Source organism: Crocodylus siamensis, chromosome 4 (genome assembly GCF_052110815.1).
Source record: "Crocodylus siamensis isolate JL-2025a chromosome 4, ASM5211081v1, whole genome shotgun sequence".
NCBI classification, from domain to species: domain Eukaryota; kingdom Metazoa; phylum Chordata; order Crocodylia; family Crocodylidae; genus Crocodylus; species Crocodylus siamensis.
In genome coordinates, this window is record NC_143398.1 from 104912648 (window position 1) to 104939633 (window position 26986).

Consider the following 26986-nt stretch of genomic DNA (forward strand, 5'->3'; position numbering starts at 1 on the left):
TTCCTGATTCTGTACAACATTCCCATCCTTCCCTCTTATTCCTTTCTTAGCCACAGAGTCTTTGTTTTGTAAATATTACCTGCTACGGGCACCTATCTCCCACCAGAAGTCATCTCTTTCATTTGATATGACACATTTTAGTGGGGTGTAACTATGAGAAGCTGGAGGTTTACCTGAGAAAATTTGCAGAAGGTAAATTCCACAGAAACTAAGATCCTACTTTCCTGGAAGTGTCCTAGGTAAGAAGGGCAATAATTAAAAAAAGCCACCTAACGTGTGTGTGGGAGGGGTGTTCAGAATAGAATGGTTTTCATGGTTTTTGCATGAAGCATTTGCAGATATTACGATGTGCATCTTCACAGGAGGCACTACAGGATAAGTGAATTATGAACAGACACTTCACAGAGAGACACAAGCATTTCAGTACTGAGGTTGGCAATGTGAATTCATGTTTTCTCCCAGGGGAACCAGAATGATGCATCTCTTTTTTGTACTGAACCTCAGAGCTCGTTTTCTCATATGCCCCCCCATCTTGGGCCCTCCTTATATGAAAACAGACAGGAATTTTCACAGTGCACATTCACAACTGGAGGTTATTTGCATTGTCTCTCTATATAAAGGAAGAATGGCATTACTTCTCCTTTGGTTCTGCACACCGGAGCAAAGAAAAATGGTATTATGACCTACAAAACCTTCCTTGAAATAATTCTCTATGACTTGAGGCCTTTTGGAATAGAAGGGATATATTGTTTTGACTTGATTAAAGCTGAAAAGTTGATTTGACATCCTGTTGTCAAGGAAACCAATTCACACACAAAAGAAAACAGTTGTGATGGTATCATTCCGACTATTCAAGTGACCTTAGGAAGAAAAAAAGGCTTCAGTTTCAAAGATTTGTATTCAACTCACTTCACTACAATGGAAATAAAGATCATTGCTCTTTATGCTTATTTGGAAGCAGTTTTCAGTCTGGAAAAAGCAAAATACCATATTTTTTTCCAAATCTGTGAGGCCAAATGCCCTAGTGTGGTCACAAAGACATACAGCTACCACATACCATTCACTACCTGTGTTCACAAGAACTGCAAGAAGTTTATAGAAGGGACAGAGTGAAGGGGAAGGAGTAATATGCACTGGTTAAATTTTTAGATACTTATTTGTATGTATATTTACACACTCATATTTTATATATATCCCCAGAGACACCAAGCCAGCTACCAGGGGATGCAATCATGTTCTTAGATCAATGAATGCAACTTAAATTAGGCCAGTCATGGTATACCCAAGATTCATTTTCCTGAGATAATTCAACAGGAGTATATATTGTCCATTAACCTTCTGGATCCCTCTGTCTAGGATGCAACCTAGAAATGTCCAACACTATCATAAAGAACTTTTTCTGGCTGTGAACAAGGGATGCTTCTTCTCAGCTGATAGTCCAAGATCCCTCTACACGCTTTTGGCACTACTAGCCACACCGTGCTAAATACACATGTAGAAAACTGCCAGAGTAAATTGGGCAGCCGTAGATTAGATCCAAATCATTCCTGTCTGCCACATCCTGGAGAGACATGATAGGCATGACAGACATCTAGTTATCATTATCCAGGTACACGTGATGTGGAGTTTCACAAGGCTCAATGCTTCCTCTCATCCTACAAGAGATAATTCAGGAAGATAGTGAACCACTTCAGACATTAACTTGCGGACAACTATATTGCTCTCTCTCTGTTGATTTAGCCTCTGCCATCACTGATGCCCAGAGGAATGGGTAAGCAGATGGTTAAAAAGTAGCAGGCTTGATTTCAACTTAGGGAAAATAAACATGATTTTAATCAGAAGTGGGGGGGAATGCACTAAGGAACTAAAAGCCAGTGTTCTTACATCACCATCATTTTAGACTGTCAGACCATAAATCATTCTTGTAATATGAACCCTCAGAGTCATCTTCCATTCATTACTATTTTATGACATGCAAAGTGCCACAGTGGTGAATATTTTCCCCTCTCTGACCAGAAGACTGTGTCATTCCCTCTCAGACAAGGATCAGCCACAGAGATTCATGATGACCATTGCTTCCTGCAGCTTATTTTCCCCTAAGGCTGAGTACAACTGCTACAAGAAGGCTACTAATTGGAGTAAGCCAATGTCTTATTAAACAGAACCTGGCAAAGATATTCCACCTCTGTTCTGAGGATTGCATTCTTCTCTGCCTCAGTTCAATACCAAATGTAAAGTCCTGGCCTAGTCCACAAAGCTCTGTGAAGCGTTTCACCACCTCATCCTATGCAACCTTCAAAGATAACTGTGGTCTACTGATGTGATATAGTGGGGAAGCACCAGATTTATCCCATCAGGAACAGGAGGCCAAGTATTCCTAGCAGTGATGCCTGCACTAAAAAGTGTTCTTTTCGAATAAAGCTTTTTGGCAGGAATATCTTAGAGGCACATTTGTAATTTTTGTATATGTTGGTATTTAACACACACAAGTATCTCGGGGAAAAAATGAATGAGGGGTGGGGACAGGACACTTTGGGAATTGTTTACACTTACATTATTGCTCAGGTTGAAATAATAGTACACTGGAAATACCAAGGGTGGACAGAAATTATCACAAAATACCTAGCAGTCATTATTTCCACTTGAGATAATATGCCAGGAAAGCAAAGCGCAATTCTAACCCTATTAAAGCAACAATGCAGAACTCAAAGCTAACCTGGGATTCAGAGAAAAGTGGAATTACTAACAATGACCTTTTTTAGCATCAAGAGGTTAATTATAGCTGGGAGACGGGGCAGAAAGGTGCATATTTTTCTATTTTTTACTTCTTGAAGTTTTAAAAAGGGATATTTCTTGCACAGATGTGGAATGGAAGATGTTAATCCAAATTCATGGTATTTTGCCAATTTGTCTTAATTTTCCTTTAAACTTTGATGAACACTTCACTGTTTTATGGTAAAAAAAAAAAAAAAAGCTAAACACAATAACAACATTCCCCCCCCCCAAAAAAACAATACAAATAAGAGGTATGTAAAGCCAAACAATTTTAAAAAGTACTTCTCCCTGGCCCTTCAGTGGTTTTTTTTGGTCAGAAAAGAGAAATATTTCCCTTGGCATGGCCAATGGCAATACCCTCCAGAATATACATTGGACAGAAAGACAATTCCTTTCTACATGTAAAGAAAGAAGGAAATCCAAAATCTCAGAACTAAACACCTAACTGGAGTACAGGGTTGCACTGCTATGAGCCGTAGATCATCTAAACACACCTAAAGGCCTACCTTCTCCCCCATGCCCCACTGTGATCCCTAATGTCAACCCAGGAGCAACTTGCTGCAGGTACCATCAGTACGCCAACTCAATTTAGCAAAAGTATGTGGGAGGTTGTTCTCCACAATCACTCCTCAGCTCTGGAACTCCCTCCCTCTTGAGACTTGTCAACTGGGACATCTTTTGGAAGTGCTGCCAAGACCTTTCTGTTAAGGCAAGCATTAAGCAAACAAAACTAGGCTAACAGTTGTTTCATTTTGTTAGTTTGTTTTATTTATTCTAGTGGCCCTTTAAGTAAAGTTTCTCTTACTGTAAGCTGCCCTGAGCCTTTGTTGGGAAGGGCTGCACATAAAATCATATAAATAAAATAAATACATAAATGAACATTTCATACCCATCATTAGTAGTTAATACTCCTGCCTCCTCCCAACCCCGCCTCCCCACACACAAACATAAGAAATGAAGCAATGGTGCCTTACCCGCAAACAGGTCCATATTCCTTTATCAGCTGTGTGTGCTTTTCCCAAAAGCCCTGATATAAAAAAAATTATATACAACATCATCATCAGTATTTGGCATTGCCAGATCATAAAATTCAGCATTTCCAGTATCAATCATATCTACTATCCCTCTTAAACCTCAATTCATGTTAGTGTCTCAGAATTTTAGCTTTTTCTTTTGGAAAAAAGGACATTTCTAGCGATTATGGTTGTAGAAAACATCTGATAGGCTCAAAAAGCAAATAAAAGAACAGAGCTTCATAATTTTAAGGCTATTTCATCCATCTTGGGAGGCCGACAATTTTTATATGTTTGTGATCAGAAAGACTGACAATGAAGAAATTAATCAAGAGTAGGTACACAACTTACTCTACACAGAAGAGAAACAAAGGTGTGTGTAGACATAACAAGGAAAAATCAGGCTGGCCGTTTTTCTTGGGTGGAGCTGCTTTCCTCGGCTGCTGCCAGGCTGCCTGCAGAGCCATGGAGCTGCGCGGAGCTCGGTGCTTCGCTCCACGGCTGTAGGGGCATGCAAACACCAACACCATTAAAGCGGTGCAAAAGCATCTAGCCCACTTTAAAAAAATGTCATGTGCATGTGCCTAAAGGAAGCAAAATGTATGAAAAAAAAATCTTTAACCTACTAAAAAAATATTCTGCTTGGGTTGAATTTTTACATGAGGCAGTCACTTGGGATAAACCAGGGAAAAAATAACTGCTTTATTTTGACAGACTTTTAGAATTTTTTTACTATTTGCGTTTCACTCTCGTAATTGAAGAAAATTGGTACCCATTTAAAACGAAGAAATCTGTCACTGTACTAAATTGTTTCTGTCCTATACACATACAACTTGAATTTGCCGAGAGGAGACATGTAGAGTGTATCCCAACAGTGAATAAATAAAGATCTCTTCTTTTACTATGACAAAACCATAACAGTCAGGCTACCATACAGTACTGTACTTGTAACCTGGGGGATGAAACAAGTTTAACGTGGTTAGTCTGCATTTCTTCTAACCCATAAGCAAAACTGCCACCCACTTCCACATAATCTTTGTTAAGAAATGGAGAAACTATCTAGCAAAGTGGTGTATGAAGGTTCTATATTAAGACTTAATTACTTTTACAATATACTATAGAACATTAGCTAAAACAATATGAAGTATTATAAATAACTAAAATTAAACTATAGCTAGTATAAATGGCTAAAAGACACTGCAATGCAGTAACTGTACTTTTTGGTGCTTTTTCTACCTAGTTAAAAAAAAACTGGTAAGTGGTAATGGATCTCCCATTTATCACTGCAAATTGGTGAGCTATTTTCTATTGTATATAAAAGAAGGTTTAGGGGTTTTATTCTTAAAGTAAAATACTTTTTTAACACCATGGGTTTTTAAACATGGCTTTATTGGGTTTTTTTATTAGTTTGAGACTAGTTCCTCTCATTTGTTTTATAATTATCTAAGATTAGAAAGATAAAATGAAAATGGCTTTGATATTACAAAAGAAGATGAGAGGGGATAACATTCAGAAAGGCAAAATTTAGGCTTAATATTTCAAAAAGGGAGATTTATTGACATATAAATTGATTTAGAAAGTAAATGGGGGAAAGTCCTGTTAAAAACTAGAACGGGAAAAACGTTATTAATAGGACCAATCCCACATCACTGAGAATACAGACCACATGACCCAAAAGACATTTTTATATTCTGTGGGTGAAATCAATGGAGTGTCAATTAACATCAATGGAAGGTTGTCACCAACTGCAATGAATATCACCATTTCATCCTCCTTAAAATACTGCACTCTGCCTTCAGTGGCTGGTATAAAGGAAACACTGGGCCTATTTCTCCCTTGCCTCGGCACATTTCAACTTATGCAAAGTCATTCAGATTGCATAAAGCAGACAGTGTATATCAGTCAGTCTCAGAGACTCTGAGCAGCCAAACACAATTTAAAAATATATATATAGCAGTTTTGAGTCAGAGCAACGTAAGACAGATCCCAATGGAACCAGTGATTCTCTGACACCAAGTGCTAAAGTACAAAATTCTACTGTGTACAAGCTAAAACAACCACATGAAGTGAAAGGCAGTGCAGAATCAAAACCATAATCTACTCTCACCAAAACAATTATACGGTGTACCCAAAAATAGATTGAAATTTTTTTAATAGATCAATTAAAAATAGATGTGGAAGCTTTGTTCTGGAGCACAGATGCTCACACACATACACAATTGCTGTACTACACAATCAGTTACATTCTGGTGAGAAACCAGGATACTCACATTTACAAGCCCATCTTTTAAAATAAAGGGGGGGAAAATGACAACTTTCAAGAAAGCAAGTTTCTTCAAAACATTAACATATCTTACTGATTCTCAAGAGTAGAGGGGAGTAAGTCAGAATACATTCTTAATCATAAACCTTGATCACAGAATAATCCAGTGCTTTTAGAGAGAGATTCACCTGAGCTTTGTTCTGGCTTCTGCCGATATAAACCAAGGCACTGACTCCTCAGTTGTATAAATCCTTCCATCTAGAAGAGGCTGTGATAATGTAAAAGTTGGCTGCAACCTCCTCGCCACTCATGCAAAAGGCCACAGCGAAAGTGCTGTCTGGGTCATCAAGGGATGACCATGGCCCAGCCAGAGCCACCACCCGCAGGGCTCCAAGGAGCATAACTGCCATCAAATGGCTATTACAGAAACACGATCTTCTTCCCCTTGCTGCCTAAAGCACATTGAATCCTGCAAGGGAAAGGAGGTGCCATTTACAACTTCTTTGAACCACCAGAAGTAAATCTGCCCCTTGGAGTACTATTGTAGATTTACCTATGCTTCTATCTACAAGAATATTCTGTATGTATATGGTAACTGATCATCCATAGCCTATAAAAGCAGCTGTTTTACAGGCAGCGAATCTGAAGCCCTAGAGCTACCATTTGGAAGCTGGTCACTGTGAGCTTGTGCAAAGATTCAAGCAGACACATATTAACTTCTGAAGAAGCACACGTGGCTACAGAGCTGCAGGTTGGCAACCCCTGCACTAGAGGCTGTACAGTATGTCAGTCGCAAAGCCAGGATATGAACTCACGTGTTCTACCTTCCATAAGCAAAATGAACCACATATTGTTATAGATCGAGTTTTAGAGATACTGGGATAGAAGCAAAACAGAACCACTGTAGGTTTCCAGGAATCCCTACAGGAAATGCAAAGCAAAGCCATGACATTTTTAGGTGCTGGCCCCAGCCTCCCCTACCCCAACCAAGGTAACTTGCCACGTGCCAGAGCGATAATTAGCAGCAGCCCCTTGAGTTGATCACTGTCTAAAACAGTGGTGTCTCACTGTTAACAAAAAAAAAAGTCACAGTCAGTTATGTTTTTCAAGTTAGAAAAGTTATTTCAGCTGGGTCACCAGTCACAAGTAGAAGCTTAAGAAAGCTTCTTAAATTAAACTTGACCCTTATAATTTGTTACCAAGCCCAATAATGGCTCATTATCAAAGAAATGAACACATGCATTGAAGGAGTCTTTTTTTTCCTTAAAGAACACATATTTTGCAGCATCTAGCAAAGCACAGAAAAGGAAGCTTAAATAAGTTAGCAGCCCAATACCCAGAATACTTTTGCTTATCTGGCTTGTGGCTAGTTTCCTGCAGGATGTCTGCATTCACCCCCTGCTCTAATTGTATGTTATTAAGTATATCTGTGTACAAAACAACTCTGAGAGGTCAAAACCTGCTCTCAGGAATACAGGTGCAACACCTCACAAGGCAAACTTGACTCACACATGTGTCAATGAGAGCAGAATACTGATGCTAGAAACTACTTTGAGCCATTTAATGCCAAGATTACAGGCTCTGTTGCCCACAAATCAGAGAGGTTCAGCAAGGACACTATTAACTCAAGTATCTATTTTTAAAATAGATCCCCCACTCCAAGAAAGCTCTTCCACAATTCCCTCCTCACTACTAATATTCCATTGAGCTAATTCTCCATACTCCCACAAGACCTGTGTTACAGTCACCTCCTCTCTGTCCAGAGTCAATAAAGTCAATGTTTTCAGAAATAGCCACTAGTGTCAAAGGTGCCAGAACCTCCTGAGGACCAAGCTATGCAGTAACTGAGGTAATGCATCAGTCAAGAACCATTAAATGAGCAGTATTTTCCTATTTAAGAACAGAGAAATGGGTAGGTTAAACAAAAAACAAAAAAAAAACCACACCTCTCTTCGGTGAACAGTGTCATACTGACCAGACGGTACACAGAAGGTACCTAACCACAGAACACATGAAACGTATGCGGCACCAAAGGCAACTTCCTTAAGCTACCTTGCCCACATCTCAGTTTTAAATTACTGAGCTAAACTGCTTTCTAAAACAATCCACCAGCTAACAGGACACAAAAACGTCACCTGCCCAAGGTAAATCAGATGGCTTAAAGAACTGCTAAGAGTAAGTGCCTTCTAAGAGGATCTTGTGATTAGGATGCTGACTTGGGACTCAGGAGATCTGCATTTAGTTCCTTGGTCTGCTAAAGTCTTCCCTTGTGACCTTGGGCAAATCACTTTACCATATGTACGTGAATTCTCCCACTTCAAAGTGGGACTAATTAAAACACTCCCTATTGTCCAGGGCCATTGTGAGGGTATGTTACAAATTGTGAGTTGCTCAGATACTGTAAGTGCTGGAGTGGCATACAAATTCCTTATAGAAAATAGGTCAGCTGGTGCAAGCTCCGACTCACCTACTTAAGACCAAAACAACCATTTGATGGCTGTGGATGATCCATGAGGAGTAAGATAGTGGAGCAAGACTGGATTTCATGCCCAATCAAATGTTGGCTTGAGAATACCAGTTGTGACATTATCCAATGCCAACACCTGTTCATAAGGAACTGGGCTAATGTTCCTAACTCAGTTCACCCAGGCTATAAAAAAGGTCACAACTAAGATAGTTTGGACTCAAATCTGTGACCTAGAAACCAAAAAACCTGGCTTCCTGTCATCCCATGTGCTGTTCAGGCCCTCACTCACATGGGTATTCTGCCCCACAATGACACTCTTAACTAAAGTTTTGTTTTTTTTTTTAAGTGCATGCATGAGAGAGAGAGAGAGAAAATCCACATATTCACTTACATCAAATAACAGTGAGTCATAGCATTTATAAATAGAATTTTTAAAATGGAGTCCAAGGGAATAAAGTACCCAAATTTGACTGAAATTCATTTCCTTAGGGTGCTTTAAAAATCCCAGGCATAAATGACCTAATGCCCAAATTACCAGTTATGTTTCAAAAGATGAACTAACAACACTTAATTAAAATAGCCTTGGCAGCAGGCTGGAGTTCATTTTTAAGATATGACCCCTGGACGGTGAAACAGCCTGAGAAATAATAATTCCAGAGGAAACACTAGGAGGCCAGCAGACAGGAAAGGCAGGGAAAGAACAGCATGAAGTTGTATCCAGCCCCTTTCTAAGCCATGTACTTAGTTTGTTTTCTTTGATCATCATTCCTAATAGCTGTCCTCTGTGTGTAATTTAGTTTAATTTATGTGTGCGCCTTTTCAGATTTTAAAAAACATATATAGACCTTCCAGATTTATTAAAAGCAGGCTTCCTACCCTTTATAGTTATTAAGAGAGGTTAGCGTGATGTAATTAAGTTAATCCTCATTTGTAAAGGCTAATTAACTGAATGCTAATTGAATCTGCATATGAAAATTAGGACAATGTGTTCTCATTACACAATTTTTTAAAAATTACCTGAACTAAATACCAGGCAAATTGTAATTTTTTTTTCCTTTTTAGATCTTTATAAAGAACTTAAGGAGGGCAGTTCTTTTTTCCCTAATATTCCCTCTTCCACATTACATTAATATTCATCTTTGATCTTCTTGAGTAAAGAACTATCTAGTCACAATCCTGAGCAGCTTCTATACACCCACCATTTTGAGAGGACGCATTATATCCTTTGATGCACACACTTGTCTCATGGAAGAAACAACTCTTTTTGCTGGGGCAGTGAACATTAGTATCTTTCTTTAAGGCAAAATCAAAATCAATATTCCCCAATGGTTTAGGTAGTCTAAGAGGGCTCAGCCAATATCCAATTTTTTAACCCAAGAGCCCAAGCATGTCACCTGTACAACACAGCCAACTCAAAGCTAGATATGACAGTTTAACTGTACACTAGACTTTCACCCCAAGATATCTGTGTTGAATGTCACAGGGGGAAAGAAGTCTCTGGTCATTCTAGTCTCTCTAGGTAGCTCAGTTACAAAACCAAGACCTGGTTTAGAATAACTGGCAGACTCTGTCGATCCTCTAGATCACTGGACAACTGTTGACCCTCTGGATCATGGTGTATGCACAAGAAGTCTATGCAACCATCACACCAAGGCCTTCAGTGCATATGCCTAGGCAAAAGTATGGAGGAGTAGAGGCTGCCCTACACCTACCATCCCACTTTAGACCACTGAGACAGGGTGCAAAGCAGACCAAGTCCAGACATTCACTGCCTCAATGGTTGTAGCTTCTGCCAGAGAGCAACAGGTTATTGCTGCTGCTGACTGCCTAATGCCTCAGTGAGAGCACATTTCTGTCAGGGTGATGTCCCTTAGTTTTTCTCCAACCACGGAGTACTCACAAGACAGTGGGGGCTAGGGTTTTGAGGCACCCTATACTTGCCTTACTCTGGAGGTTGCACAATTGTGGTACTTTATAGGAACTACACCACCATGGAGTAACCCCACTATGTTGCCACCTACCCCTCCAGTCGGACGCAGCTTACAGTCATGCCCCGGACCATTGAGAGGTCTACAGAATAATAGGATTTCCATGAGAAAAGTAACAAAAACCTATCATATTAACTTATGAGCTGAATTTCTCCATTAAGCTGACTAAGGGCTTGTCTAATATGCTAAGAACTTGAGAAAAGAGAAACTAAGGTCAGCCCAGCAAGTACAGAACTTGTAGTCTGAACTCTAGAATATGCAAGGTTTGGGAACAAATGTTGAAAGGGAACATTAATTATAAACATGGAGGTAAATAGAAAAAAGAGGGATAAAAATGCCACATGGATTTATCAAAGATAGACCATGCCAAACTAACCCAATATCTATCTCTGAAATTTTCTAGACAAGGGAGTAGATCCAAACCATATGGACTTCAGTAAAGTAGCTGATACGATGCTCTCTGGGAAATTATTAGACAAGCTACAGAGGATGAGGAATAGTACAAGTATTATAAGGTAGGTAAGGAACTGATGGCAGGGAAATGATCAAATATCATGAAAGTGAAATTCTCAGGCTGGAAGGAGGTTATTAGGGGACATCACCAAGGGCAGGTCTTGGGACAGATCATCTTCACCCTTTTATTAGTGACCCTGGCACCAAAAGTAGAGCCATGCTAGCAAAATTTGCTGATGACATGGGAGGCCTTGTCAAAGCAAACAAGGATCAGAATATCATACAAAAAGAACGAGAGGACACCGAGAACTGGAACACTGTTTTCTTGCGTACCACATGCCCCCAGATAAGATATAAACCTTGTTTTGGGAAGGCAGAATGAAGACAAAAATAGATTTTTTTTCCATTTTCATGCTCAGCCAAAAACTAGTTTTAATCCCCTCACAGCCACTGCTGCATTGGATTCAACTTGGTTGCAGTTCATCCCTGGTTGCTGTGAAAAGGTTAAAACCATGATGCTAAACAATGTACTCTATCCCTCCACTCCCTAGCTAGGAGAGAAGGACAGTCCCAACCCCCATTATAGCTTCCCTGTGGTTCAATTCTGGCACAGAAAACAGCTTCTCCACTTCAGACGCACATCTCAGTTTGGGAGGGCTGATTCTGGGAGGAAAGGTGCATTCTTCCCTGGCCCCACAACTACCATAGTTTTATATGGGAAGCAGGGATCCGAAGCACAGAATTCAGCAGTAGCTGGAGGGCCAAAGAAAAGTTAACCTCAATCCTGGTCTGCTCCACATGGCTGGAAGCTTGAACCTCAATGCCTCTATTCTGGCATTTCCCTTTACTGAGTGCATGCCACATGCAGCAGTGGCCCATGACCTTGTGGCGTGCTTGCTGCAGATGGGTCACCCCTGCTACACAGGACTGCTCTCTACAGACACATCAGAGGTATAAACATCAGAGAGGGAATAAAAATCTTTAAGCTAAGAAGACAATGCTGGCACAAGAAGAGATAAACAAATCAACTTAGACAAGCCAGAAATAAATTTCTAACCATCAAAGTAGGGAGGTTCTGACAGAAATTATGAAGGCAAGAGACTTAACTAGCCTCAAGATGGAGCTTGATAGTTTATGGAAGGGGTAATATGACATGATTCCTTCCCAGGGACATTCTTTCCAGACTTATACTCTGCACCTTAAAGAGGGCAGGCTTGAAGTTTTCATTCAACATAGAACTTGACCCTTTGGCACAATGTAGGAAGTCAAGAGAAACCACTTTTCTCTGCTCAGATTAAAGAAAAAAAAGGTTCAAAACCTGACTTCCCAGTCTAGTCCCTTGTGCATCATCATGACAGTGGGCAGTTTATTCCATCAAATGGGAGTGTCAACAGCTAGTGACGATCTGGAAGTAGCCAGTTCTATGTCACCTACTCTCTAAGCCCACACCTTCCTAAAGACAGGTTGAAAGATGACAAGATAAACTGATCCTTGCTAGCTCTAGGAATCAGAAGTACACCAAGCAGCCGTGAGTAGGGCTGTGTGAAGCTTTGGTCCCTGATTCGATTCGGCAGAGATTCAGCCAGATTCGGTGGCCAAAACTGAATTGAATCAGAGGATCCTTTAATCTCTCCGAACTGAACCGGAACTCTCTGAATCAATACAGAGAGATTTGGAAATTTGGACATAGAGACAGCTTTAAATGTTTTTTCTACATACCTCTGGGTAGCAAGGCTCGTGAACAGTATGATGCTGGGGCACGTGGAGCATCCCAGAAGCGCAGGGGGGTCCCCAGTGAGTGCACGGGGGTCCCACCCCTGTGACCTGCAGCTCGGTGACTAGTACCTCCTGGGTTTGGGGAGGCACCTGGGGTCTCTCTGTGGTCAATTGCCAAGCCAGTGGGGTACGGGCAGCCCCTAGCACGCTCCCTGGCAGACCCAGAAGTGAACCGGAAGTAGTTCCAGCCCACTTCCAGGTTTGCCGCTGAGCATGTGGAGGTCTCCCCCGCACTCCTGTGAGACCCTCCATGCACCCCAGCATCATAGCAATCATGAGCCATGCCTGCTACCTCAAGGTATGTAGAAAAAACTTCTAAAGTTGTGTCTATATCTGAATTGCTGATTCTCTGAATCAGCATAAAATCTTCAGATTCAGATTTGGCTGAATCAAATCAGAGACAGTGATCCGAATCAATCAATCAAATCACTGTCCCAGATTCAGGACGAATCTGGATCTAATAGGGCCTGCTTCACACATCCCTGGCTGCAAGAAGAAACTCTATCAACCCTTAGCACTAGCCACAGCTCAACACTACCATGGGCTTGGGCCAACATTTCTTCTAGGGCAAGATCAACAGAAGAAGCCTGATCCTTCTGCTAATACCTTGTGTAATAATGAAGAAAAAGAAATCAAAACAAGTACAACATGGAAAGGAAGATGATCTTTCCCCATTATTGTGGGGGGAAAAACCAACACATATGGTTTAATTTCCATAACAATGTAGCATCCCAGATTAGATCAAGGTCAATCAGATCCTTCAAAAATGCCACCAGATTTCTGAGTTCCTCTGAAGTAAAGTATTTCTACCAAGTAATAGATTGAGTTAAGCAGAAAAGACTGCTTTAAAATATTGTTTTTTGGAGCACAGCACTTACTCTCCCAAATCCCAATCCCTGAAGTTTTCACCTTCCTTAACAGGCCAGATGGACCTTAATTTTTCTTATATGGAAAAATGTCTTAATGTTTTGTAAAGAAAGGGGCAGGAAAAATAATATGAACTACCTCTTGGAGTAGTTTAGACAGAGACGGGGGGGGGGGGGGGGGGTGACTCTACTAAACAAAACAAAAGAAAGAAAGACAATTGCTAATTTGTGGTCTGGGCCATTTAAAATGATCCCAAAATAGTCAGCTAAATTGTTTCACCCAGAGCAGAATTACCCAATAGATGCTTATGCATGAACACAAAACAGTATCTATTGATGCAGTACTGCTAGTGATTGCAGGCGAGGAAGCATCATTATTACATTACACATTGTGAAAATATCACAACGCTGTAATTATTCTGAAAGGTTTTCACAAAGCACAATTTTTTAAGCTAACGTTACCCCAATACTGTTTGTCACTATGGAGATAATATAATCAATATCTTTTCTGGATTGATTTTTTAAATATTACTAGCACATTGCAGCACAATGTAGCAAGAGAAACGCATTAAGTGATTTTAGTTTATGATTGGCAAAGTCTTGAGGCAATAGATTGCAATCCATCTCACGCCTGTTATTCAATCAGATACTAAATGTCAAAATCTTTGCTGCAAAGCAGTTTTTCCTGTTGAAAGTCAGGAAAATTATGAAGATTCTTTTAAAAGGGAACACTTTTCAGGCAAGACTTGATTCTGTTATTCCTTGTCTGAAATGTTTAGACAGATGACAATAACCAGACTGACTCAGGCAGAGTCACTAGGAGAGCAAATTGTATGTGAACTCCCAATTTATCACATTTGTTTACTTAACTAGGAGATGGCTACATGGTGTTACCATTGTACATTTATGATGCACACACATTCCCTCCAACAAGTGGGACTGAAAGGAAGGGACATCTGGTGACAGAGACACTCCGATACACAAATTTAATTTCACAGCTCTGCCAAGGGCTTCCTATATAAGCTTGCTTAAGTTGTTTATGGTCCAGTACAAGAGCTTCACCACTGGTTTCAATGGCTCTGCCAGCAAGGTCAGAACCTCTCTCCCTCTATCAATTTCAGTTTTCCCCATCTGTAAAATGGAGAAAATATTCCCAGACTTCTGTCCTTTCTCTGCCTATTTAGATGCAAAGGTTTACAAAACAGGAACTGCATTAATAGGTGCATTTGTGCAGTGTCAGATATACTGGGCCCCTCAATTAAGCTTTTAGGTGCTACTGTATTATCAATAGGCTCAGGGTTATTTCTGGCAGGGTTGATTCTGCCCCTCATCCTAACTCAGAAAACTCAAGTTATTTGCAGTGCAAGGTCATGCTTAGGTTTACTTTAGTGCGAAGTTGTCAGACTCATTCACCGGTCCAAGCCAAATCCAGGCTGGAGGGTTCCTCATGGGCCAAGTTCAGACGTGGTGGCAGAGTGATTAAACACAGCCCTCACTCACCCTCCCACTGCCAACATGCTTCCCCAGAGGGGCTCCATAGTTGGGAATTTGGCACCAAACCCCACCCCTCAATTCCCAGCACCTTTAGGAGCCCCACCAGCCAGGTGAAACGCCTTTATGGGGTGGATCCAGCCTGCAGGCTGCATTTTTTACATTAACTGCTTTAATGCTGCAGCTAGATTTGAAAATTGTGGTTCAAATACCTACAGAGCATGTTCCTCTTGGATTGGAAGGATGGTACTAAGTACCTGATTCCAGGTCCCCATATGAACTTGGTTGCAGTTCATCCCTTGGTTGCTTTGATTCTTAATTGAACTAGATGATTTCTTGAGGTCCCTTCCAGTCTTACTTCTCTATGAAAGTTATGAAACTCAGCAGTGCTGAACATCTGCTAACTTTACCACAAACTTTAGGTGCTCAGTACTTCTGAGGATAGAACCACGTGCTTCACTGATTAAACACGGTTGTAGCCGGAGTTAGGCTCTGGAGCGGTGAGAGATGCGCGGGTAAAGCCCGCTGCGCCCCCGCTCCCCCGAAGCCCCCCAGACACCCCCTCAGCAGCTGCGGAGCCCCCTGCCGACCCCCAGCACAGCCAGAGATAAGTGGGGTCGTGGTGGGAAGGGGTTAACTCCTCGCTCCCTGGGAGGAGACCGCTGCCTGGTGCCGGGCCAGGTCAAGCCCCTGCCCAGGACCCTACTTGGCCCAGCCCCCGAGGGAGCCCCGCGACCGGAGCCGCGCGAACAGGCTGCGTAAACAGGTGCTCGAGTTAGCGTGGAGTTTGCGCAGGAGAGGGCGTGGGAGGGCACGAGACCCTGCCTGCGACCCCCCCTGCCCCCAGAGTAGTCAGCCCCAGCCTTAGCCAGCCTACCTGAGGCATGACACGGATGGGCACGCGCCGCACCCCGAGGGTCCCCTCGGGCTCTGCGGCCCCCCCATCGGGCACCTCAGAGACGGCCGCCCAGACGGAGCCCATGGTTCCGGGCTCCACGCAGACGGAGTCCCTGGCTCTTGGCTGCGGGGGCTGCCTGTCCCTTTTTCAGGCTCTGGGGCCCTGGAGCATGGCCACCTCCCCGTGTGGGGTCTGCTCCCTACTGGGGTCTCTGGCACGCCAGCTGGAGAAGCTCCAGGCCACAGTCCAGAAACTGCGTGTCATCAGGGACTGCGAGCAGGAGATAGACTCCTACTGCCAGGCCCTTCTCCCCTGGGAGCCGGAGGGTAGAGCACCGTCTCCCTCCACGACTAAGGAGGACTCTGGGACCTCCCGCTCTGCCCAGTCAGGGGCATGGACCAAGGTGGTCAAGGGCCCCAAGGCCCGCCGCACCAAGGACCCTCCCTAGCTGGAGCTTAGCAACAGGTTCGCACCTCTTGCAGCCCCAGCAGAGCCGCAGAGCCTCCTCAGTTGCCGGCTCCCGCAGGCAACCCAGGCTCGACCGCAGCTACTGGCCCCGCTCTCCCCAAGACAAAGCGAAAGGTGTTTGTTGTGGGAGACTCCATCCTGCAGGGCACTGAGGGGGCAATCTGCCGCCCTGACCCCTTAGCCCGGGAAGTCTGCTGCTTCCCGGGGGCCCGCATCCGAGACATTGCCGAGAGGATCCCGCAGCTCCTCCGGCCCACAGACCACTACCCCATGCTCCTTATTCATGTGGGCACCAATGACACGGCTCGGAGCACCCTCAGCCAGGTCATGAGGCGCTACAGGGAGTTGGGAGCAGGGCTTAGGGGTCTGGGAGCTCAGGTGGTGTTTTCCTCGATCCTCCCAGTCTTGGGCTATGGGCTGAGGAGGGAGAGGAGGATCCACGCGGTGAACCAAAGACTGCGGACCTGGTGTCATTGGGAAGGCTTTGGCTTCCATGACCACAGCCCACTCTTTGGCAAGAGAGGCAGCGAGCTGCTGGGAAGAGATGGCCTCCACCTCTCTCCCCTGGGGAGGAGGCTCTTCTCAGCCAGGCTGGCTGACCTGCTCCACCGGGCTTTAAACTAAGCCCGCTGGAGGATGGGGGGACTACTGCCCCTGCTGGCCCGCTGAACGGCCCTTGCAAAGCCAGCAGACCAAGGCACTTAAGGGAGCCCACCCCTGCCCCAGCCCTGGCACAATCTGTGGGCAAGGCAAGAGCCCCCAAGGGCACACTTGCCTGCCTGTACACTAATGCCAGGAGCCTGGGCAACAAGCAGGACGAGCTCGTCCTCCTGCTCAGTGCAAAGAATTCTGACGTCATTGGGATAACGGAGACCTGGTGGGACTCCACCCATGACTGGACCATGGGTATAAAGGGCTATACCCTGTACAGGAGGGATCGTGTTGACAAAAGGGGCGGGGGTGTAGCTCTCTATGTGAAGGAAAGCTACATGTCCCTGCAAGCTGATGTTGGCGACCGGCATGGACAGCTAGAGACCCTCTGGGTAAAAATTCGTGGGGAATACGGCACAGGGGACACAACGGTGGGGGTCTACTACAGACCTCCCACTCAAAGTCCTAAGCTTGACCAGGAGTTCGCCCAGGAACTGACTGAGGCCGCTTGCTCCAGGACCTTGGTTGTTACGGGTGACTTCAACTACCCGGACATGTCGTGGGAAGATCACTCAGCAAAATCTGAGCGGTCACAAAGCTTTCTCTCGTGCGTGGATGACCTCTACCTGACTCAAGAAGTCTACGGGCCAACGAGAGGCAAAGCGCTGCTCGACCTGGTACTGGCTACGGGGGACGACCTAATCGGTGACCTAGTGATTGATGGGAAGCTGGGTGACAGCGACCACGAGCTGATCACCTTCACCATCCGCCGTAAAGCTGGCAAGTCAGTCAGCAACACAGAAGTCCTTGACTTCAGAAAAGCCGACTTTGACAAGCTCAAGAGGATAGTCGGTCAGGCCCTCAGGGACCGTGAACCCAGGGAGATGGGAGTTCAAGAAGAGTGGTTGCTTCTCAAGGAAGCGATCCTCAGTGCACAAGCTAAATCTATTCCAACACGGAGGAAAGGCAGCAAGAAGGTACAGCAGCCCTCCTGGCTCTCCAGAGACCAGGCGGACCTCCTGCGGCTAAAAAGGAAAGCCTACAAAGGATGGAGGACGGGATTCACCTCCAGGAGGATTATTCTGCACTGGTCCGGTCCTGCAGGGAGCAAACCAGGAAAGCCAAGGCTGCAACTGAACTCCAACTAGCTTCAGGCATCAAGGACAACAAAAAGTCCTTTTTCAGATATGTGGGGAGCCGGAGGAAAAGCAAGGGCAATGTTGGACCCCTGCTAAACCAGATGGGGCAACTGACAACTGACGCCCAGGAAAAAGCCAACCTATTAAATAGGTACTTTGCGTCAGTCTTTCATCAGTCCCATGGGACGCCTATGCTTGCTATGGGACAGGGAGATCCCCTACCCTCCATAAATGCTGACCTCGTGAAAGAACACCTTGAGAAGCTGAATACCTTCAAGTCAGCCGGCCCTGACAATCTGCACCCCAGGGTACTGAAGGAGCTGCCGAGCGTCATATCCCAGCCCCTGGCACGGATCTTTGAAAACTCCTGGCGCTCTTGGTGTAGTGCCCGAAGACTGGAAGAAGGCCAATGTGGTGCCGATCTTCAAGAAAGGGACGAGAAAGTGGATCCAGCTAACTACAGGCCCATTAGCCTGACTTCTGTCCTGGGGAAAATCTTAGAAAAGTTTATTAAGGAGGCCATCCTTGACGGACTGGCCCAGGCTAACATCCTAAGGGATAGCCAGCACGGGTTTGTTGCGGGTAGGTCTTGTTTGACCAATCTCATTTCCTTCTATGACCAGGTGACCTATCACCTGGACAAGGGAGAAGAGATTGATGGTATTCCACAATCACCTCTTGGCCAAACTGCCCAGTTGTGGCCTTGGCTCCAGCACGATCCGCTGGCTGGGAAACTGGCTCCGTGGTCGGACCCAGAGGGTTGTAATTGATGGCAGTCACTCATCGTGGTGCCCTGTGACCAGTGGGGTCCCTCAAGGCTCTGTCCTGGGACCCATCCTGTTCAACATCTTCATTAATGATGTGGACATTGGAGTTAGGAGTGGACTGGCCAAGTTCACCGATGACACCAAACTTTGGGGCAAAGCATCCACGCCAGAAGATAGGCGGGTGATCCAGGCTGACCTGGACAAGCTCAGCAAATGGGCAGACGAGAACCTCATGGTGTTTAACACCGAAAAATGCAAGGTTCTCCACCTTGGGAGGAAAAACCTGCAGCATCTTTATAGGTTCGGCAGTGCTACGTTGGTTAGCCCTACAGAAGAAAGAGACTTGGGGGTCACCATTGACCACAAGATGAACATGAGCCTGCAATGCGATGCTGCGGCTAGTAAAGCGACCAAAACGCTGGCCTGCATCCATAGATGCTTCTCGAGCAAATCCCGGGACGTCATTCTCCCCTTGTACTCGGCCTTGGTGAGGCCGCAGCTGGAGTACTGCGTCCAGTTTTGGGCTCCACAATTCAAAAAGGATGTGGAGAAGCTTGAGAGAGTCCAGAGGAGAGCCACGCGCATGATCAGAGGTCAGGAAAACAGATCTTACGATGACAGGCTGAGAGCTATGGGACTCTATAGCCTGGAAAAGCGCAGGCTCAGGGGTGATCTGATGGCCACCTATAAGTTTATCAGGGGTGACCACCAGGATCTGGGGGAACGTTTGTTCACCAGAGCGCCCCAAGGGATGGCTAGGTCGAACGGTCACAAACTCCTGCAAGACCGTTTCAGGCTGGACATAAGGAAGAATTTCTTTACTGACCGAGCCCCCAAGGTCTGGAACAGTCTGCCAGCGGAGGTGGTTCAAGCACCTACATTGAACACCTTCAAGAGTAAATTGGATGCTTATTTTGCTCGGATCCTATGACCCCAGCTGACTTCCTGCCCTTTGGGCAGGGGGCTGGACTCGATGATCTCCCGAGGTCCCTTCCAGCCCTAATGTCTATGAAATCTATGAAATCTAGGACTTGGCATCACTCCCAAAATTTTGGTCACCGTATGAAAAGCCTTCTGCATAAACTATGATCGTAATTCTACCCTCCCCTCCAATAAAGGCCTTGCACTGAGTGAGCAAGTCCTGTCCTTATGTTTGAAATGGGCTAAAGCCCAGCAGTGGAGCTTGTCAGTTGTTCTTGATGGATCCTCTGTAGCCAGTTGCTCAAAACTAAAATATGCATCTCTGAAGCACACCTGGCCCCTCTCACCCAGAAGATGAATTAGGAACCCTCACTCGTCCATCCCCGCCACCCCTAGCATGACAGTTGTGCTGCCCCTAGCCTAATAAAGCAGAAGCACATTTCAAGTCAGCTTTACTCCTCTCTTGGATTACCCTGCACCATCCCCCTCTGTGAGATTTTTTAAAATGAGCTATTCTTAAGAAAAATAGCCCCTAAAACAATTGTTTCAACACACAGAAGAGTCCTGTGTAGAATACAAACGTAAGTTCGCACACATAGCTACATTTGTCTTTGCCGCCATTGTTTTTTTTTTTTTTTAAACGGTACTCATTAGGTGGGGGGAGGGAGGAGGGAATGGCAAATTAGCTAGTAATACTCATTCAAATCTGCAGTGGTCATATGCAGTTTTAAAAAACACCAGCTGTTAGTACACAGGCAAAGTGGAGTTATCTCCTAATGATCATCTTTGTTCACAGTATAAAAGGAAAACTTCATTTGTTTTAAACCACTGACTATACACTACCCACAATAAGACATTATTATGCAATAACCTGGAAAATCTGCAGAAATGAAAACTCATTTAGCTTTGGACAGTCAGGGAATGCTGATTTTGAGAACAGGAAAGGGAGAAGTTTTGAAGCTGCCCACCTAAATAATAACAGACAACATCTCCAATAAAAGGGACTGTGGGCCAGATCCTGCTATCCCTTGCACAGTCACATAGCATCTTTGCACCACCTGATTTTGATACTTGGGGAATAAGAAACTGCTTAACATAAGGGAATCACAGCAGCTAGCTGTAAAGGTTTGAACTGATCACACTTCCATAATAATATTTTGCAACCGTGTATCATTTTCCATCCAAAAACAGCAAGCAGTAAAGAATTCAGCTTCCCACATGGCTCAGTATTCAACAGAAAGGGAACTCAACCACTGAGCAATTATAGCAGTGACTCTTAACCAGGATGCTGCAGCACCCTGGGGTGCTGCAAGATCCTTTTAAGGGTACCCACAGGGTGCTGCACAATATGCAGCCACTGCACATTCACTGGCAGTGAATTTGCCTGCAGATCAGAGAAGCGGCGTGGCTTTCTCTTCTCTCCCTTACAGAAGCATTATGTACCTCTTGGAAAACATGAGGGAGCGCCAAGACTGAACTTCTTTCTAATTCTTGCAGAGTCATAGGAAGGGTAGGGAAAGGTGCTTGTACACTCCCTCCACTAATCGTCCTGAAGGACCAGAACTATGTAGCCCCAAATTATTTGCCCACTAATTCAAAGATGCCTGGAACAGAGTCAGGAACTGAACCCAATTTTATGCTTGTGTTGTAATGACTAAGCCACCCTAGCAGACGTGGTAATCCTGCTATATGCAGACAGGTAGAGTTGGCAAAAAAAAAAAAAAAAAAATCTCCCGACTGAACATGCTGACTCAGTATAAGCCAGAAATATTTCACAGACATGCGTCTCTTCTGTTCAAACATTCAGAGAAAAGCTGGTACATGTGCAAGCTGTTCTCCTGAAGCACCATTTTTCCTCCTGCAAAAAGTTTTGAATTCAGAGTTTCTCCACGTGATCTGGATAAATTCTGCTTTACTTTCTGCCCACCCCAAAACAAGCAAACCCAAGCATGTAAAATTTAACATGAAAAAGAAAAAGACAGGTAGACAATATCATAGCAAGGGTGGTGCAGCAGCACTGGGTGCCCACACATGGGAGGTACCAAATCAAATGAAAGTAAAAGATGACAGAACAAGCAGCAATGGTCTCAAGTTGAAGCCAAGGAGGTTTAGGATGGATATTAGGAAAAACTCTTTCACTACGAGGGTGGTGAGGAACTGGAAAGGGTTACCTGGAGAGGTGGTGAGATCTCCATCCTTGGAGGTTTTTAAGGTCTGGCTCAAGGTTTCAGCCAGGGCTTTGATCTAATTGGAGAAAGTCCTGCTTTGACTAAGTTGGACTAAATCAGTGGCTTTCAACCTTGTACCAGGACCCATTTGTAAACACGGATGGCCCGTCCCAACCCAGTAACTAACTTAAATAGAAATAGGGTCCCCTAGCCCTGCCAGTGCCACTCACTCCAGAATCGCTGTTCCCTGTCCCACAGTGTGGGGAGCGGGGGGCTGGTATGTGGACCACGGAGGGGCCCCAAGCTGCCCTTTGGAGGCTGGAATTCTGCTAGACTCCAAGGGAAAACCCATGGTTTTCCATGTTTTTTCTCCAGTAAAGGAGAATCAGTTTTTAAAGTTTGTTGATCCATTTTTAAAGTTTGCTCGCAATCCTTTCATATATTCTTGCGGCCCACAACCCATGGGTTGAGAAATATTACACTAGATAACCTCCTGAGGTCCCCTCTGACCCTCATTTTCTAAGATTCTATGATACATACTATAATGTAGGGAGGACGCTCTGCACATGACCTTCACCAAACACCAAAATGCCTGCGAGGAGGTGGGGGGTGTTTTCTACCAGTCTCTGGACTCTAAAGACACCTGTAAGGGTGGAATAGCAGTACAAAGAAAAGGGCCATATGCAGCTAGACTCCAGCATAGAAGCCTATGAGGACTTTCATGTTACAAGGATTTAAACAGAGTGAAGAAGTAAATGATGGGGAAACCCAAACAAGCAAAATTTAAATAAAAACCTTGCTATAAATGAACTGTGCCCTAACTAGTTCTGGCTCTCTGAAAATGCAAATATCTCAAGATTCATATCGATGATAGTGTTTCAAATGCTCCCTTTCCCTCCACCTTTGCTTTAGGGAACCATATTTACAGGGCTATTACAATTTTGAGGTCTGGTCTTCTAAAAAGTCTTAGAAAATGAAATCTTGTATTTATGAGCCTTCCTGCATGGTTTCCCAAAACATTAAAGTAAAAAAAATGCGAACACAAGAATAATTAAAAGATACAGTACCCCCTAATTCTAGCTGGCATGAACTCTAGGAAGCTCTTTATTAAAATGGTGACTTCTGATACATGGTCATCAAGTGCCAATTATCATCCCCTGCATTCCTTTTTTAACTACTTTTCCCTCCTTTTTGTGATGAAGGGTCCTTTTCTTGGTTCCTTTTCTTCCTTCTTTACTCTGACTGTTACATACAAAGTCCAAAGACATTCGCAGATTGAGGAAACTGTTGAAAAAGGCAGCCTAATTATCACCCTTTGTTGCTTTGCCATATACTATTTTTAGCATGTCTCATATTTTGGTAAACTATTTGACCATACTAGGGTGTAACATGTCCCATTCAAAGGGAAAACCTTCCTTGTGAAAGTCAGAGATTAATCACCAGCCTTACTGTTCATGTCCCAAGATATGGTTCATATAATATTGTGCCTTGCTAATTACATTTGACAGGTAACAACCTGCCACGGCCTTAATTCAGTGAAACATTAGCGGAAACATGCAGGCCAAGAGCAAATGCTGCCTGAATCCACCGAAACTTTGGCAAGTCTCCAAAATACTTTATCGGTTTGCTCTAGACTCCAAATGATCTCTTCCTCCCAGATTCCATCCTCTGAACAGATTTCCACCCCTTTTTTCTAAACGGATCCTGCTTTTCTCTTTACCTATACCAGGAATCCCCCTGGCCAGTATTTGGATTACTTAGCAACTCCTTGCTATTATCAGGATTTCTTAGAACACCAAACCCAAATTGTGACTATATAAAGATCATGCCCAAAACATCCCTGCCTTCTTCCTATCCAAATAATGTTTATACCTTTAGATGTTCCCCCAAATTGAGTAATGGTCTTGAGATGTATGATGTTAAAAGTAGAACTGCTCAAAAGAGGAAAGAACATCTCGTGAAAAAATTTAAAAATGCTTTTACATTATAGGGTTCAGCACGGAAAAATGCTTAAAGTTATTTTGTGAAAAATTTTCTAGGTTTATTTTTATTTTATGTGTGTATCTTGTCTTTTTATGTCTTACTAATGCCAGGAAAATGAAAATGCCCTGTAGTTCTTATAAGCATTTGGGTTTTTCCCCTTCTCCAACTTCGGAAAACTGAACAATAGTAAAAAGTACAGCATTTCATTACTCCTTTGGTACCTCCACGGGCTTTTCCAAAACTGAGGACATTTAAGAAAGCTATAAAATAGAAAAAGAAATGCACACAGGTGAAAAACAAAAAGCAAAAAAATTAAAGAGAAAATCTTAGAATGTTATTTATTCTGTTGTAGTCAGTGGTTAAAAAAAGGAAGGAAATAAAACAAAGAAGTTTAAGACAAACTTACTTGTCAGAAAAAATAAACTGAAATTTTAAATTAAAAGGTTTCTTTTTGAATGCAAACATATTTTTACTGTAAAACTAATTAAAATTAATTTTAAAAATGTTCCTCCCCCCGGAAGAAAAAAACCCCACTCTTTTCAACAAAACCCATTTTTATTATATTATTTCAATCAGCTATAGTTAAAAAGATCTTCCTGTGTGATATCTTCCTCTACACTTAAAAATACATCTGGCATTTGAAGATCTTTCCTTCTCAGAAAAAAAACAGGAATTATTCTCAACTCAGAGGATGCCAGATATTCTTTGTGGCTGATTTGCTATTTTATTGTGTGATAAAATGCTTGCATTTGTGGTATGTTACATGTTACAAGGCTGCCAGAGGCCTAAGCATCACTTCTGCTGTAAATACAAATAATAGCAAAACTTGATGATCTCCAGAGTTTGCATGTCTTCTCCAGCTGCCTTTAACAAAACAGAGGAAGCAATTTCTGCAGCTAGAGGGCCCCATACTACAGGGACTACCCCCTCCCCATACCCCTTCCTCCCCATCTGCCAGCTGAGAGTACCAGCCTCAATTCTTTATTTGTGGTCCCATCTGACTCAGAGGGCCTTGGCAAAGATTTGATCCCCACCCTTATGCATTAGTCAGCTCCTCTGGTGGAAAAAGTTATACTTCCAGCTGCACTTACTGGTTCATAGTGGGTGGGAAACCATGGAGTAAAGCAGCCTCCATAAACAAGTCTGCCTGTGGTGATGTATCAAGACCTGAGGTCCACAGCATGCAAGATATAGCAAAGCTAAAAGGTAGCATGTCATATATATAGGGTTACATGGCTTTTTGGGCCCTGCAGTTTATATTTAGAATAAGGTCCCACAAAACATATGACTGATCTGCTCACAGACATCCAAATCATACACAACTGCACATCTCTGCTTTTCAGCATCACTTTCACAATGTTCTACAATGCCAAACAGCAGTAGCCTTTTATTTTAAGAAATATATCAAGCTGCAAACATTTAGATGGGAGTAGGATTAGCAGCACTTGTAAGAAAACCTTAATGAAAATAAATTGTTATGTATTTACCCATATGCTGAAGAGCATATGGCTAATGCATTTAGACACCACTAATGAAGTTAAGACTCAGCTAAATTTGTTGGCACATAGATAAAAACTGTTCTCAACAACCAATTTGGGCTGGCCATAATTTCAGCACTACAACTGATACCTGGCCATTATTACAAGTAGCTGTTCTGCTGATATAGGAAAACCATTTGTTTGAATGTGGATTTCAATGCATTGTAATAAGGAGGTGAAACAGTGTCTTGAGCCCACTTAGTTCCAAATTTGCAGCTGGATTGAAGAAACACAATTTCACTTACAAGCACAGATAGGCAGTCTGCTAAAAGTAACAAGTCTTTGGCTTTTCTTTTTCTGCTTAATTTCAGAATCCAAAAGACACTACACATCCATTCTCTCCAGGCTAATACTTCACTGACATGAATGTAGCAGATATTTAACAGATTACAAACTGTTCTATTCAGACAGTTTCCCCCTTTTTCTTAAGTTTGATGCAAAAGTCATTAAACTGACCACCTTTATTTGTAGCAGCATTGTGCTGCTCTTCAAATGAGATGGGGTGAAGGTCAATGACACCTTGTCATTGGAGAGCTTAGTCTTTTTGCAAGAACAGAGAAGTCGAGAACACTTAGGTAAGGCAAACAATGTAAATAGTTATATTTGGCCTACCTACATCTCCTAAAAATTTTAGCTGGATAGATTTCTTCCTGTCTGTGTAATTCAGCTCTTGGCTGTTAACAGCCATGCATGTCACCCCCCAGATAACTGCAACTTAGAAAAACCTCAAGTAATTCCCATGTACAGAACAACACCTGATATTATGGCAGATAAGAAGCAACTCTAAGGTATTCCCTGAAAAGGATACAGAACATACCAAGCTACCCCTACCACAGTGCTGTTAACTACAGCATGGAAGATGTATCAATCACCGCCAAACCTTTAACCTCCTGGGTTTGCAAAGAACATAGACAGTTGTGATGGCAACTTTTCCTAGTACATTTGCCCTTTTCAATGGAAACTAGATGGGGATAATTATAAGCTTGTCATGCCTTCTGCCAGCTGGATTAATGAGGCAGCAACACCTTTTTCAGAGGTCATAACAACAGATCTTTTATTTGAAGTCCTCTTTTAAACAGAAAATATTCAGGGCTACCTTTCGCACTATACTCAACAATGGAAATCAAAACAAAAAACTTGCCTTTTCAGTTCAGGCCTCAAAGGTTCTGCAGGTTCCCCAAGTAGCAGCAACATCCTTCAGTTCTCTCTTTTTCCTCAGCTAAGGAGCTTTTCAAATGCTCCCCACTGGGAAGCTGCCCAGGGGTCTGTTCCTTCCACCAGTACATTACTACCAAACAAGACTAGATGCCTTTTCTAGATCCTTAAAGGGAGTTTGTCACAGCCATCAATTTTCTATTGGA

General features: G+C 43.3%; 1 protein-coding gene across 4 annotated transcripts in view; it reads right to left on the minus strand.

The window, feature by feature from the left end:
- TBXAS1 (thromboxane A synthase 1) overlaps positions 1 to 26986 on the minus strand; it is a 394179-nt gene that overhangs the window by 254958 nt on the left and 112235 nt on the right. For all 4 annotated transcript variants that reach the window (XM_090043255.1, XM_090043254.1, XM_090043256.1 and 1 more), the window contains one exon: positions 3750 to 3802. In XM_090043255.1, coding sequence (XP_089899381.1) covers positions 3750 to 3802 — 53 coding nt within the window. The remainder of the gene's footprint in view (positions 1 to 3749; positions 3803 to 26986) is intronic.